Source organism: Opisthocomus hoazin, chromosome 19 (assembly GCF_030867145.1).
Source record: "Opisthocomus hoazin isolate bOpiHoa1 chromosome 19, bOpiHoa1.hap1, whole genome shotgun sequence".
NCBI lineage: Eukaryota > Metazoa > Chordata > Aves > Opisthocomiformes > Opisthocomidae > Opisthocomus > Opisthocomus hoazin.
In genome coordinates this window covers 11,067,029-11,083,677 of record NC_134432.1, presented here as the reverse complement: position 1 = coordinate 11,083,677, position 16,649 = coordinate 11,067,029, and the positions used below count along the sequence as shown (strand labels likewise).

The 16,649-nt window shown below is 45.6% G+C and overlaps 1 protein-coding gene across 1 annotated transcript in view; it reads right to left on the bottom strand.

Moving 5' to 3' along the window:
- The window catches only part of COL27A1 (collagen type XXVII alpha 1 chain), a 163,049-nt gene that overhangs the window by 113,417 nt on the left and 32,983 nt on the right, over positions 1-16,649 (bottom strand). Inside the window, exons 5-10 of the mRNA XM_009935398.2 lie at positions 16,035-16,088; positions 10,915-10,968; positions 8,855-8,908; positions 3,519-3,563; positions 2,575-2,628; positions 172-216 (exon numbers count right to left, since the gene is read on the bottom strand). Coding sequence (XP_009933700.2) covers positions 172-216; positions 2,575-2,628; positions 3,519-3,563; positions 8,855-8,908; positions 10,915-10,968; positions 16,035-16,088 — 306 coding nt within the window. The remainder of the gene's footprint in view (positions 1-171; positions 217-2,574; positions 2,629-3,518; positions 3,564-8,854; positions 8,909-10,914; positions 10,969-16,034; positions 16,089-16,649) is intronic.

The window sequence follows — 16,649 nt, the reverse complement described above, 5'->3', positions numbered from 1 at the left end:
TTAATTTAAAAAATTTAGCAGTGCTTCAATAAACAAGTGGTGTGCAGTTCAAATCCCCCGAATTCAGCAAATTAAAGAAACTAGTCTCGGGATTACAAAATTTAGTGTGAATTTTCTTGAGAAGCCTTTGGTAAAAACAAGTAGAGAACAGAGAAATGAAAGGCTGCTTACCCGGCTGCCTTTTGGACCGGCTTCCCCTATGGGGCCAGGTAAACCCTAGAACAGAACAGAAAAAAACAAAGACAAATGTGGACAGGGTTTAAGTTAACCTAATGAGCAGTGCCAAATCCCCTGCACCGTCCCTGCATGGTTCTGCTTTCAGTGCTGAGTCCAAGGCAGATCAACAAAAGACAAAAAAGGACAAGATGATACAAATAACACATCTCCCATTGCTGGGGAGCTGGGACTCTGCAGAACCTGAGACTGCTGCACACAGTGAGCCTTCCCCGGGGCTGAAGTTGAGAATTCTGATCATGAAGACCAGAAAGACTAATGCAGCAGGGTGCACAGAGGTTGCGTTACACTTCAGATGTGACGTACAGTGATGGTCTGCAGCCAGAGGTTCTCGATTAATTTTCCTGCCTAAGTGAACACATGCATAGCAAATGACAAATGCATTTCCATACCTGTTTAGGGAACACAGGCTGGCCCTGGTGCAGTGAGAAAGCCCCTCAAATTTCTACAACCCACAAAATCACTTAGCAGTGCAGGTACTGCAATATCTCTAACCCTTCGGAGCACCAACAGCTATGGAAAGAATTGAAAATACATTCCTTATTCTACTTCTATGCCTACTGCTGCTCACTTAAAATACTGTGAAAAAGAACACTGTAAAAACTCATAATGAATTTTTATGGTTATTGTCTTCTAGCAAGTTTCCAGGTTGATTTTTTTCTAGTTCCAAATGTTATTGGGCTTTTTTGAAAGTGGCGGGGAAGGCTAAGTCCCTATTTTCTTTAGCTGGCAGCACTGCACACTCAACCTGGAATATGAAAGTCAGGTTGTGCTCTTTCCTGGCTCATGCATCGCTGCCAAAGATTTCAGCCATGGGAGTGAAGTTAACAATTCAGCCTATGATGTGCAAACCAAAACAGAGCCAAGTTCGCTCTCCCATAGAGCTGCAGAGCCAGCACAGCTGACAGGAGTAACAAGTAGTAAAATCTCAGTAAACAGCTCTGGTGCTGGATACACACAGCATTCAGATACGCTGAAAAAAAGCTACCTTCACAAAAAAAAAAAGGTGACTTTCCTGACCCAAAACACCTTTTCAGAAAGCACTTCTGTTCTTCGTGTGTCAAGTGCGAAGATTCCACCCTGCTTATCTGATGGGCAGGACACTGCTGTGAATTGCTAAACGGCATTCATTAACCTTGTATGACCAATATAGCTTGGATCGCTTCATATTAGTCATCTAACACACGTTGACACCTAGGAGATGCTTTGGCATGCAAATCTCCAAGAGCCTTTCAGAGTATGAATGAAGCACTTAAATCAGGTGCATAAAAATCTCACCCAGTTCTACCATCTGCACTCTCCAGCGTGCATCTGCATATTCCATCTAAAATTTGCTGAGGTATCAATTTAATTTCACATTTAAAATAGTTTGAGGCAGGGGGACGCAGACTTGTTCTGCAAATCTAGTTCATGTTTAGTCCAATAGCCTGCACATCTGGGTACAACTCACATACAAATCCACGACAAGTCTGAAATGCTCATGGCAGACTGCTTGGGGTCTTTGACACCTGCCTGGCCTCTTAGCTATGTGCTTAAATATAAACGTGGTGGAATCCAACATTAACGTTTCTATTTTAAAAAACCATGACAAACTCATTTCACTGTAGAACGTTACAGGGCCAGGTCTTCTGCCCTCCAACAGATTCCATTCAGGGTCTTACAAATTATTCCTCTTAATTTTTTTCCTACAACTCAGCATCTTACATCTGTAAGAGAATAAAGTTTCCAATCTTGATCCATTTTCCTTTGCGCACTCCTCTATTCCTAAAGTTGTCTTAGTGCAATTTTTTTTCAGAATGAAAACAAAACTATGATTTTCTTTCATTATCTTTTTTGCAGCTGCAGAAATAATTTTTGTATATACTTACGGTCCATGCATAATTTTACATGCATGTATATATATGATTATACTAGTGAATTTTACTAGTGAGAGTTCATCTAAATCTTTCATTTCGTTAGTATGCCGCCTCCTGTCCCAGGTTTCTAAGCCGTTCAACATTAGATGTAAAATGTGCCTAGAAGTGAAGCAGTCTACAGGTATGTTTCTCTGCTCTGCTGGTTGTTGGGTTTTTCCCCCCGTTGTTATACTGAAGAAAAATTTGGTAGATTTTGCTATAGAAATTCAAGTTTTATCTATCATAGGCATAAAACACTTTCTAACAACCTTCATGTCAACCAGGCTGAAAGGCTGTGTCATTGATCCAGCAGCTTGGGGAGGGAAGAGGGAAAATATATTCAGACATATTCTCGAGGTCTGCGCTGTCTTTAGGGGGGCATGTCTTTAGCTACCTGCACACCCAAATCCCTAGTCTGTGCACAGCACGATGAGATTTACTGCACCTGCCTGCCAGGATAACCTTTGGCACCTGGGCTTCCGTCTGGTCCTCGTTCGCCCTTTGGAAAGAAAAAAGAAGAGGCACAGAAGGTAAGGGGAATGTCACACTTGGGAAGCCTTTTTAGCTGCTTCTTTCTTTGAGCTGGGAGGAAAGGGGGTGGAATGGATTAACCTGGAGCAAATTTATAGAGAGGAAGAATATTAAAGGTAGACAGTGGAATAAATTAATGAGGGGGGAAAACACACTGAAGCCAAGTCAATAGGATCCATGCATTAAGCAAGTGTTGCTATTTCTCCTTCCATCTGCAGTGAAAGCAGCAGATAGTTTGAAACAAGGAGGCTAAGAGAAGGTGTAAGGCTGCATCTATATCTGGCATATGGAACCGTTTTACTGGTGGGGAAGCACTGCCAAAATTCTTCAAAACTAAATGGATTCACGTATAATATCCTTTAACATCATTGCTAACAGGGCCTGCTATTCATTGCCCTTTTTTTTTTCTCCAAAATGCAAACATCAGACTTAACCAAATAAAGAAGGGGGAGAAGAGGGAAGAGGGGGAATGGGCTTTGGGAGGGGAATTACATCTTAGTACTTAATGTGATGTGGTTAGTAAACTCCAGGTGAAATTAATGTAAAAGAAAAAATAAAGGGGGAATAGGGTAAGCTGGTATTTCTTCCACTACATAAGCTTAACACGGTTGAGCAATAAAAATTAGAAATTAAATTTAGAAACTCCAGGGCAGTCTCCTCCCACCAACCTGCTGATGCTCGGGCAGCGTATGGCACAGCCAGCAGTGTGGGAGCTCACTGCGCATCCCCTGCGTGCACCAAGCTGCCCCTGGAAGGAGCTGGCTGTCCACACAGAGCAGCCTGTACAGCATCCAAACTAGCAACGGCCAGCACATCCATCCCTCTAGAGGTTCAGTGTCAGAAACTGGGAAGACTCACCTGGTCTCCAGGGTGACCTGGCGGTCCAGGGTATCCTTTATAACCCTGTTGAAATAGGATGGAAGAGATGAATAGGAAGAAGAAGAAAAAAAAAAAAAGAATAAAATAATCCGGTTTTGGTCTGAATTTCTCTTTGCATGTGGGAGTAAAGTTCTGAGGAGGGGCAGGTCTTTAGCTATGGGATAGCACTACACAATCACACAAACTTTTACCATACTGCTTTGGGCTTGCATCATCCAAACCCTGCCGATGTCCCCAGACCCTGCTGCAGCGCGGCATGGCACGACAGCCTGCGCCTGCCGGGTCTGGCCTGGTGGTTTCTTGAGAAGGACCTGCTCCATGACCAGACTGAGAGCTGTATCTGCACTCAGATCTGTCTGTTTGTAACCTACGCCTCTAGCAAAGCTACCCTTAATCCTTAGGAAACCACAGGCTTGTAGGGTAAAGTCTTGGCTTTTGGCAATTTGGGGACTACCCAACATGAGTCCCTCCCATTTCAGAGTGCTCACTTTCACTTTAGAACTTGAAATGCCATAGGAAACACCAAAATAACCATTTACTGTCACAGGTAACTTCAGTTTTGTGTCTATGTTGAATCTGCCTAGCTTCCAGCTTTCCTAATCTAATTATTACAAGGTATGACAAGCTCCAGAGCCCTTTGTGATGAAGCTACCTAAAAAAGTGAGCAAGCTGTCTCTTAACCTGCTCTCTGTTGAATTAATTGGAAGAAGTCTCTTAATCCAGCTTGGTAGCTGGCAAGTGTTGTGGGCTTCAAATCATTCTCACAGGTCTTTCATAAACTGCCTCAGTTTTTTCTTTCCTTTTTTTTTTTTTTTTTTGACTTGCAGACACTGGAGCGGGACACAGGTAGCCTGTTCAACTGCAGGGAGATCAATACGTATTTTAAGAGAGTTTGCTTTCTCCAGGATTTACCTAGAACTCTCTTCAAACACTGAGTAAATTCTGCAAGTGACAGGCACTTCAGAATTTTTTCCCCCTCTCCTTTATTATCTTGGTTCAGCTATTTAAACCAAACTCATTTCCATCAAGTGGAGTCAGAGCAGATTAGAAGATTAAATTCAGCTACAGAGATGACTGTTTAGCTGGGCTACTAGCAAGATTTAAAAAAAAAGGGCAGAAAATTTAACTTTAAACAAACAGAGAGAGAAAATAAACAAGAAACAATCCTTGCACAAATACTACAGAAATAACAAAATGCTTTCCGGGTGGGTTACAACCGCTAAATGTAACTCTGCCTCTGCTACTCGCCCTGTCCCCAGCCAGGGCTCCGGGCACACGCTGCCTGTCTGCACAGCCCACAGGGGAGCATCATCCTCCTGCTCTGGAAGCCAGAACCAAACCCCGGGTTGGCCGAGGACTTGGCCTTTCGCTTCTCTCACCAAATGAACCCAGGCCTGTTTCTTGCTCCCAGGTCCACAGCTCTGCTTAATGGCTTTTTTATTCTTCCCGTGGGCTATTCTAGACCTGCAGCCTAAGCCTTTGCTGGAGGAGGTATGCAATGCTCTCATCCATCCTGGCTTCTACCTGCTCCCCTTTGCATTCCTCCTTGCTCATTATTTCAGACATTTTGGCCTGGAAAAATATTGATTCCCTTTTCACTGATTCTCTCCTGCTTGACATTGTTGCTATATCGTGGCCTGCTCTTTTAACTGAGCTGCACCCCCTGAGAAGGTGATAGCTGAAAGACCATTTGGCTACCAACTAGCCCTTCCTTGAACCACCTAGAAGGTCCCTTTCCGAACTCTGTTAGTGCATTTCAGCCAGCAGCTCCTGACTGGAAGTGCCCCAACAGCTCTTGGAGCAGGACCAGCAGACGGGACTCCCTGCCCCTCTCCAGGAATCTGCCCCGTGAGATCCTCCCTTGCTCATGCTCTCGCTGGCTCCTCGACGAAGGCTCAGCATCAACAGAAAGGAGGGAGGATGCTCCACCCTGGTTAGGTGTCTGGCCTGAGGGTGAAGGCATGTTTGTAAAGGTCCAGACCCAGCTGGGTGTGGAATGCCCAGTATCAGTATCACCCATCCCGAGAGTGTGGACCAGCAGGGCGTCATGCAGATGGAAAGCATCTGTTCTGCTCCCCCCCCAACTGCCAACAGAAACAGCACCGAGTTCAGCCTCTCCAGACATGCCCTGGGATTTGGCATGGAGCCTCTGCCCAACTCCTCCAGCCACAGCCTGGAGCACGGACTCCTGGAGCAGGGACTACCTCTGTCTCCACACGGCTGGAGCACCAACCTCCATGCATACAAACACTTAGAGATGTCTCGCGCACTCCGCTGATAAGAAAGAGGTGCCTAGCTTGGTTGCTCTGAGTCTTGCTCTGACTGGGTTCCTGCAGGACAGGTGTTTCAATCCTGTGATGTCCACCCAGAGCAGGTGGTTAGATGACAGCCCCTTGAGATGCTCAAGCATGCCCTGAGCTAATGTCTGCACCAAGCATTACGTTGCTCTCTCTATTATGGTAAGTGAATGGTACTTAAGTTAAATATGTAGACACTATACTACTGTTGCATCCTATCAAATATCCTCCTCACTATATATAATGAGCTCTGGGATACGTCAAATCGGTGTTTCTTTATAGTATACTGCAGTTATTTCTGTCTCAGGTTAATTATAGTGAGGAGAAGACAGAAAAGCTTGTGTATGCTAAAGTTGGCTGCAACGTGAAAGCATTTACCTGCTAAAACCCTCTTCAAATAGCACTAAAATGACAGGGCAGAGGGTATGAAAACAACTGCATTTGCTCTTTTATCCGAACACTTCCTGATGATTACAGGGTACTCAACACAAAGGGCTGTGATTTAGAAAGGAAATTGCACTCCAGTGAAGGATTTACTCATCTGTGGTGATATTTATAATCCATGCTCTCCTAGCTAAAAAGGATCATCCTGCACTTTGCTAGGAAATGTGAAGTGTAAAGAGGCCAGCGAATGCGATCTGCATGACAGGACGTGTTTTGAACCACCGACCAATTCCCTGCTTGTTCTTTACTCCCTGAGTGACTTTAGGGAGGCTTTTTCTCTTTCACTGCTGCTGTCTTCTACAATCTTGTACTTTGCCACAACCATTTTCTCCTCCACCGCGTTTAGGCTGGAAGTAATGATGCAGTGCTCTGCTGAGCTATAGCCGCAAGGCAGGTGTAGTCTGCGGTCACCGACTGAAAGCCAAAGTCCACGGCCACCTCGTAGGCACCCGAGGGAAGGGCAGAAGGGACAGCCAAGTCCTGCCACCGCTCCTGAGAGCTGCTGGTCACCAAAAGCAACATCTGCTCTGCATGGAGAGGATGAGAACTATGTCTGCTGCTTGAAAGGCAGTTTCACACACTCATAGATGGGCGCAGGCAAAATGACATCAGGGGTGCTCTGAGCTCAGACTCTGCAACCCTGCAAAGAGCAGAGGTCTGCATTCACCGGGCAGCCACTGCGGTGTGAGCCGCATCGTCCGAACCCCCGTGCTGCTTGGTTGTGGCTCCAGCTCATGCTGCTGAGCCAGTTGCTTCTTTTAGTGCGAAAAGTATTCTGTTTCCCCTGGTGAAATAATTAGCCTGTTTGAAAGTTGCTACATGGTGTTTTCAGATCAAAGCCCTTGGAGCTCTTTTCACAGTCCCTCCATGGAGTGAGCAGACGGGATGTCCATTTCCAAGGCGTTGCTGTTTTCTGGTAGCTAAGATGTGTTGCCCACCTTCAGCCAAACTCCAGCATATTTTCACTGGGAGAATGCCAGCAGGGAATCCAGATAAAAAAAGATTTTTTTTCCTAACATTTCTCCAACAGCTGTAATTTTTTTCTTAATGCGGGATGCTAATAAATGCCAGGTTACACCAAAAACACTGCCAGACTAGTGCTACTGGGAGATGTTTTTTTTAAGCTGCACCAAAGGAAAAATTTCAGCATCCAACTTGCTTATAACTTGAAGAAACAGAAGCATACCTCTGTCTTTGCCCTGTCCTGGGGGAGATGAAATCACATATGAAGGCTATGTGCTGGATGCAGGAATGTTTGTTCAATCTCCTATTCCTTCTCCACTTTTTCCACTATGAGTCCTTGCGCTCCTGACATTGTGTTTTGCTGATTGCAACCACAAGATTTTGTTTTATGAGCTGTTATATGAGGAAAATGGTATTCTTTGCACCCTATTTGTTAGAACTTGTTTGTGACAGGAAAAGATCAGTAATTAATCACTCTATTGCTCCTAGCTCCACATAGCACCCCAAGCATGACCAGCCTTGGGAGCAGAAAATCGAACCCAGCCCCTACTCTTGGCAATTTGATTCCAATATAAAGAACGCAAACAAACAATCATGGAGAGGCAGAGCTGCTTTCAGCCTCCTCCACACCTTCTTTCTCTCCCCAGAGTCTTCAAGCGTACCTGAGTAGGCATTTGTGTGCAGCTAATTGGCCTGAGGAACAGTGTATCTTCAAGGGCCTATTGACTGATGAAGTGATTGAAACAAGATGCTAATTTTAACAGTTCAGCTTAACTACGCCAATATTGGCTTGCTGGGGAGTCATGTCTGCTGAGCCCAACTATCAAACAGCTCCCTGCAACAGGTCCAGCTTCCAAAAAACCAAACCAGCCTACCAACGCAGCCTGGAACTGGAAGGTCAACTGAAGTGTCCTTGCTTTATAAACGATGTGAGCTCAAGGCATGGATTGCTAAGGTACTGCTGTGCAGACTTCCACACATGAATACAAGCACAGTGCTGCTGGAACATGAAGGCCGGGAAGGATCTTGTGATCTATCCCTGTGTATGATTTTCTAGGCATAGCTATGTTGCTGGTGATGGTAATGATGTTGAAACATCAATATGGAAGCAAATAAAGTCAAACCTGACTACTGCTGTCAGTCTCCAAGCAAAATAGAGGGAAGGCATACAGATATTTTGTTTGAAATGTGCTTTGCCAGGAGAGATAGTCAAGGTTTCCTTGGAATGTCTAAACCTGTTCTGAACCCAGCCTTTCAGTATTGATGCTGGTTGTACATCCATTTAGTTAACCTACTGGCAGACCTAAATTCAGCTTGCTGATGAAGACCCAGTATCAGGGTGCAGAGGGTGCTGCAGTGCTATGGAATATGGAATATAAAGAAGGAACAGAAATCTGGATCCAGAATTTCATTTCATACTCTTACACAGTCTTGCTGGTACAACATTTAGGCAGTTACTTCAGCCCTATGTCCCAGTTTATACACCCATGAAAAAGGCATAAGACTTTTTTGCTGGGTACTAGGGCTTAATTAAATAATTTAGGCAATTAGAGGAGAACATTTTAAAATAAAAATAGTAACCTAATTCACTAGAAAAGAACATACTCCTACCTTTCTACCAGGTGGTCCGGGAAACCCAGTCAAGCCAGGTAAGCCCATGTCTCCCTGTTGGAAGCAAGCAAGTTACATTAATTTTCAGCAATGTTTTTCCTATGCCTAGCATAGTGTTACTGAAATTATTTTGCTGACAGTAGCACCCAACTATTGATATTTCTGATTCTAATTGCAACTCTTCAAAAACTGACTAGATAAGCAGGGTAGATTTAGACATCATCTCTATTAACTGGCTCATATATAATAATATACCCCATTAATTAATGGCAGCTGCTGCTAGAGTCCAGCTTTTACCAGCAGAATGAATGCTTTCTTTTCAATGATCTCATTCAGTCACAGGCTTCATTTGCCTTTCGATAGGCATCTAAATCACCAAGGCCAGAAAATTTTAGCTTTTAAATGCAACACGAACAACAGGTACCTCCTGCCAAGTCCTGTGGTTGTGCTCATTCTCTGCGACTGCGCTGGCTCAGCCGAGGGCTCCAGGTCAGATGGCACTGATGGTACAATTATTTAACCTGCCTATATGACATGGATTGAACCTTTATGGGCTGCTGATAGGAGGGATTTTTCGGTGGCCTGGACTTTGGAAAAGTGATTGCATCACACCCCAGCTGCCATACTCAAATCATCATAGGAAGGGAGAAGCGCTTTGCCATGAGACCTCTCTAACATCCAGTCCGTTCGCACAAGCCCATTTTGGCCTCCCCTGATTAGGATCAAAAATCGCTTTAGAGCCTCGAACGTTGTGCTGTGCCTGCTTACTGAAAATGCATTTGGAGTATCTAGCTTGAAAATTAGGCATCACTCCAAACTCCTGCTGGAATCTCCTTGTTTCTATTACTGCTAACAGGAATAAAGCCTTGTTAACATGAGCTAAAGTGATCTGGATCCCTCCCTTTCTTACACTGAGCATGTCTGCAAGAAAATGATTCCAGACTCTGCGGGTGGATGATTTCCATGTGATGCCATTCTGTTGTAGTGTACCAGAAATTTCAAAAGGCATCTCGTGCTGTTAAGTTAAAAGCATCGTTTCAGACTTAGCATTCTCAGTGTTTTCTAGCGTCACCCTCCATCTTGCATTTGTGTGGCTTGCTGTGCTTCCTGGAGGCATCTGGTTTCAAATGAAGGGCCTAAGTTCTTCATGGCTGATGCTTTCTATTAGCCATGCATTTATAGCAAGGCTTACGATGAAAGGAAGAGAACCAGGCTTCTTACACTGGACTCCAGTTATGAAGTATTGAGCAGGCACCACTGAAAGAACAAATTGAGGGACATGTTGTGGAGCCCTGATTGCTCTACTATTCACTTCTAGACTTCTGTGAGGCCTTGTTGCCTCAGTAAAAATCACTCAGCTATGAAACAGCAAAAATGGGAGTTGTAATTTATTGTAAAGAATTAGCTGATCCTTAACAGTTGCTAAATCCAGAAATCAGCTATACTTCTCAGTTGTGTGCTTTGTGTTGATCTGGGTAGACCTTGGTGGAAAGGCCTCTAGCTGTCACACAGCAGGGTCTGCACGCTGGCAGTGCCTGAGAAGTTTTGGGACAGCCAGGCTGCTCTCCGAGCAGTGAGCTGCTGTGGGCTGCGTATGTGATGTGGGGCAAAGCACTGTTTCTCAGCTCTTCAGCAAGAGCATCCTTTCTTTTGCCTGGAAGGTTTTTATTGCTACACTGGGATTGCCTCTTTCTGTGGCTGCATGCCCAGAGCTGGCAAGGTGTGGCTGTATCTCATATGCGCTTGTTTAAGTGTCTGGCTTAAGTAGCCACGTGCTTGCATCAGCAGGTACTTAAATTTGGGCTGCAGATTGTGCATAAAATGGATAAAAATTTGAACAACAAAAAGCTGTGGCAGCACACACTTGATTGCACTGTGGTCAATACCTTTGCTAACTCTCTTTAATCCTGAGTCAGGGGTCTAAGTCTTAATTTTCAGTCCTAAGTCTCCCTGAGTAGCTGGGATGCTTGTGGTTGCAGTACGGACTCCCTCCACACGTATGCACAGGGCTCACAGTGCACTGCGGTCTCGATGCCCATGCACTCTGGGAAACTTCTTACCTTCTGTCCATTGCGAGCTTTTCCAGGCGACAGCCCAGGATCACCTTTCTGACCCTGCAATGAGAAACTTAAATTAATGACACAATCCAAGGACCCAGACCCATAGATGTGGATCTGCTTCCTTCCACCAAGCCTCCAAATTAGAAGAACATTTTGTTTTATCTCTGTCTTGCCCCGACATCCCAAATGTATTAAAGTTCCCGGGTACTGCTCTTTTGCTGGGGCTGGTTCTGGTGAGTGATTGCTGCTGCTAAAGTGTTGAGTTTTAAATAGTATTTGACAGTATTAAATTGACTAAAGAAAGGATAACTGGAAGAAGACAATGTCAGGACTTTTGATACTTATTTGACTAGACAGTGGTGATTTCTTTCTTGTCTACAACTACCATCACAAAAATAATTACCAAGCCTACTACTGTAGCTAAACTATCCTTCTGAACAACTTACTAGTTGCTGTTGATTTTTAACTGTGGGGAGCGGATGAAACTGCAGAGAAAGTCACACTAATTAGACGCTACCAAGAGCCAAGGCAATGGTGAGGCTTTCAGGGCGGCAGAAGAAAGAGGCACACTTTATCTTAAGTAGCGGTATGCTTTATTTTCCTTTTTAAGAACTGTAACGAGAGAAATTGCAATTTAAGACTGTGATCTTCTGACAAACACTGGCTAGAATTTCAGCAGCATGTGAACATCTAATTCCAGTAGATTCCTTTGAAAATCCCAGTTCAAATTCTTAAAAGGTGGAAAGGTGATGTGTGCACTGAACAGGGTAAGAGACAGAAGTATGAAAAAGTGGAAGACATTTGACACATGCCAGATTCTTTTGGCAGAGAAGAGGTAAGGCTTAGCACATGAAGCAGCTTAGGTCCGTATAACATCTCCTCTGGCACAGCTGGGATACAGGCATCCCAGTGTCAGGCAGTGGTCATTTAACACCCCCGGGATCATAAGCAAGTCACAGCCTCTGTGTGCCACACCAGCAGCATGGGATTCCAAACCAACCACCAAGCACAGGACAGTTGTGAGGGTTAATTAAAGGTTGTCAAGTAAAGTGCTTGGAGGGAAGGTGAGACTCTACAAAGGAGTAATGGTATTTATTAACTGGCATTCCTCATTAGCAGCACAGAGGTCTAGTCAGAGCTAGCTGAGCAGCTTTTCCATGCAGCCTCCCTGCGACTACATTTGACACATACTTCCCATCTTGCACAGAGTGTAAATCTGCCCTTCTCCTCCTCCACCATCCACAAGCTGCAAGGTTCAGGGAGTGAGACTACTTGGCTACGGACTGTAGGGAGCACTGCTGATTCAAGGCAGATGCATCTGTACAAATTCTGAATGAAGGCTGCCTGGTTTCCAAACAGTAAATGAAGTCATGCAGATAATCTTGCTTTGCATGCAGCTGTTATCAGGGCAATTCTCCCACTCTTTGAGCTTCAGAGCAGTCAGTGGGTGCTACAACTGCTTGGAACAGATCAGACCAGTGCTCAGGATCCCAGGGTATTCACTTCTACGCTCCAAAATTACTTTACTGCAGCAGGTAGAAAACCACCATTCTCCCTAACTCTTGCCGTGTGCTCAGTGCAATGACTTTGAGCCATGCAAAGGAATACAAGCCTCTTACATTTTTTCCCTGGGAAGCTCCAGATCACATTAGAGAAGACTGCGCTTTGCATCACGGTTCTGTGTTCATCGCTGCTGAGACCATCACACATGTGGAGAACTCAGCCACAAGTAGGATCACACTTCCCTAAGATTAATCAGCAAGACAGCTTCAGGGCCAGAGATAACGGATGCCCGGATGCTGAGGGCTGAAACTGTGGATTCGCACAGCAACAACAACATAGGAATTAGCCTAAGCCTCGCCGACCACCAAGCCACGGCACCTTGCCCACAAGCTCCTCTATCTCACATCCCAACAGACTGAGAACACTACTTCCTCTTGTAAAGGAAGAAATGGTTTTTCCCTACCTGGGAGAAGTCTAGAGCTGTGCAGTTTTAACACCTCAGCTTTGCAATCCCGCTAACAGCATTTTGAACATCAGTGAGCCAAACTGATGAGCTAGCTTGGAGCCAAACCATTCCCTAAAAGGAAAATTCAATTTTTCCTAGTGCTACAACAAGAGAGATTTATCCATAGCAGCTAACTAAGCAAACCACACTAATGCCTGATGCCAAAAGCCTCCAGACGAGAGATGCAAACCCAGCTCTTGTAATGGCTTTCAAAAACACACCCTGTCTGACAGCTAACCCTCCTCTCAGTCCCAAACTCTATTAGGGCATCCTTGGAGCTACCTCTAGTCATTAGCAAAAATGCCCCTCCTGTCCCCCCAGCAGCTTCCAGGTCGCACAGTCAGTCACAACCTAGCCCAGCAGATGTCTGCAGCCATTTAAGAGGTTATCTGCTACAATCAATCTTCACTAACTACATGCAATAGCAATTTTGCAACTGCCAAGGACAACAAACAGAATGCAAGAAGTAGCAAGGAGCCCCCTTTAAGCAGCTGCACATTAAAAATTGCTGAGAAAGCCCGATGAGTGAAATTCTCAGGTGGACGAGCGGGTGTAATGCCACTGGAGTCAGTGGAACCATGCCCGAACAGATCAGCGGCAATATGGCTCAACAGCTACATGAAGCTCTGTGCAAAAAATCAGCTTCCTGAGTACAAAAGCCTGCAAGCACTCAGCTCCAGTGATGAGAATAAGCTGGACTCCGCACGGGGCAGATTCCAAACTGCAGCAGTCCGAAAACACAACGCTGGTGCTCACCAGTGCAATACAACCAGCCAAGAGACGTGCACTAACACACACATCCCTGCCAGCTGCAATGCCACACCACATCCCCTGTGCACAGCTGACTGCCTGACCTTATGAGGGCTCTATAAATTCAGCTGATAAAAATTATGCTCCTGGGTTACTTCCTAAGCGACAATGACTTGGCGTTAGTCACTGTTTCCAAGCAATATCTATCCGGGAAACTTCAGTTTCCTTTCTTGGATTGCTTGTTTTTTCCATGGTATTAACCGCTATCTAGGGAAGACCTAGTCGGGCAGCCACTTGAAGGCTCTCTGCATGAGAAGTTCTAGTTGGGGCTGCTCTGCCTTGTTGCCCAGGCTGAGCTTTCACAAGTCCGTAATTGCAGCTGTGGGCTGGGTCTACTAAGAAGATACCAGGTCCCAGGCGCAGGCTTGCCAAGCCTGGTGAAGGGCAGAGGCATTTAAAATATAAGGGGGTGAAAAATCAAATTTTTATGCAGCATCCATCTTTGCACTTTGACTGGTGTAACGCCAGAGAAATGAATGGAAGGAGGGAAGTCAAAACTCTGGGATCTGACACACAACTTCCAAACAGTGCTCCATATGCAAAGATCTTGCAATCATGGCTTCGCAGGCTCTGTCTGCTAGTGGTGAAGTTATGCCCAGGCTAGGGCTGAGCTACAGCTCTCACATCCCATTGCAAACTCAATACTTCTTTTGACAAAGCATCATGTACAACAGCCTAAACCTGCAAATAGTCACTGGACAAAATGAAAATATATCGCACAGACTGATGAGGCTGTATCTCTGCCGCAGACTGTCACAGCTATCTATCCGCTGAGGGCTTCCTGCTGCCAGGCTGCACATCAAGATGGAGGAAAAATACTTACAGGAAGTTTTTATTTCTAGTAGGAGACCAACTGAATACAGCTTTACAGCCAAATGATGATTTCTGACAAGGCATTAGGCAAAAAGTGTTTTTTAAAAAACATCCTAGAGCATAAAACATAGTTTGACTCTATAGGCTGGATCGGGTTGAATTTGCAGGACTGGAAGTTAGATAAAAGAACTTTGATTTGACTTATAAAACTCAACAAGTGTGATCTGGAAGTCATTGATGGAGAATAAATGCAGAACACTAAGATGTAGAACTTTTACAGCCTCACTTTTCAGACCATATAACTGCACTTCAGAATTTAAAACAGCTGCCGTTCACCAGCATGTCTCCAGTGCCTAATTTTTAATCACGTAGAGGCAGCATGCCAAGTTTCCAGAATCTTTTCCCAGAGCATCAAGAGCGTTCATAACATCTCTGCCTACTGATGAGATCATGAAAAGCAAGGACACTCTTGCTTCTACCTTTCTCTACATTTGGCTGAGACACCCTACAGCCTCCTTGGCAGTAAAAACCTCCATTAAGCATTGCCTCTCGAAACTCAACTATTCTTTAGTCCCTGATAGGTGTTATAAAATTTAAATCTATTTCTGTGTAAACAATGACACCAAAACAATCAAAACCAATTTCCCTGGAACTTCACAGTCTTTAGGTACCACAAAGCCTTCTGCACAGGAACGAGCTGGGAATTAAAAGATCTTTCTGAAGGGCTTTGCAGCACACTGGATTAGCTCCCCTCTGGAGCGGCATCTGTGCTAAAGACCCACGCCACGGGAGGAGGTCTGGCTGGAGGAGGAAGATCCCACCTTGGAGCGCTCCAGCTCCCACCCGGCTGCGGCACCACGGGGGGGAATTCGTGTACAGGAGAAAAGGGCAAAACACAGGGCTCCTGGCACTGCGGGAGGAGGTCTGTGAGACCTCATGGGAGAGATGTGGACATCTAGAAGGAAGCAGCGGCATCAGCTTGGGGGAACTGATGGAGGTCAGTGTTCCCAGGAGAGACGAGGGTGTTTCAAGAGGAGGAAGACAGAGGAAGAAGCTGGATGCTGCCAGTCCCCCCTGCTGCTGTCTGGACCCAAAGGTGGAGGAGTAGGCTGTAAAATCTAGAGAAGACAAATGAGAAAGCAAAGAAATCCAGACCTGGTGAGGCTCTGGAGTGGGAGGATTCCACTGCGTTCATCTCAACATAGCAGCTTGCTCCCTGGCACAGGCATAGCTTAAGCAGGATCCTAATTAGGCAGTCTTTGAAATTAGGGAGACCCAAGAATGGAGGCACACAGCAGGGTCTCTCCCAAGCAGAGCACAAGGCTTTGGCTGTGCTGCTGGAGAGGCTGTGTGCGAGCAGAGGGGAGGGGACAAATGGCTTCAGCTACTCGTCATTTTGTACAGAGCAGGACGAAAACGTCTGTACAGCCCCCCCAGGATGCTCTCTGAAAGAGGAAGGCAAAAGCTCCTTGTGCCAATTAATACTTACTTTCAGGCCTGGGGGGCCAGGTGAGCCAGGATTTCCGTGAGGACCTGGGGGACCCTAAAAAACACAACAAACACAAACAGAGTCAAAAGGAGTCGGTAGGCATCTGCGTTAGTCCCAGGAGCGGCAGAAGGTCTCAGGCTGCGCTGTGGCCGGACCTCAGGGCACAGCACCGGCAGCCTGCGCCCTGGCGGGGAGACAGCCCCGGGGGACCTTTGCTAGGGCCTTCGGAGCGGAGAACCTTGGCTGCCGCTTCCCACCTGTCTTTGCAGAAGGTGCCGCATGTCTGTCGCTGCAGATGTGTCACGACAATGAGATAATTTGAGTACACCAAGAATTTCCCAACCAGGAACCGAAACTACCTTGGGGTCAGGGGAGCCAAAGCTCTGCAAGGAGCCCTGCCAGAAAGAGACGGAGGGAGGCACAAGGGAGCAAAGTGTGGGGGGCTGTTCACAATTTTTTAGTGAAAATAGCAGAGAGCAGAAGTAATTACTAAAGGGAAATTGTTCAGCTATTTGGAATGAACTCATTTCCCCTACAAGGCAATCAGATTTTGCCTTTAGAGGCTAGAAAGAGAATGGATGGACGAGCAGTAAAATGGGGCGAGCAGAGGTAAGT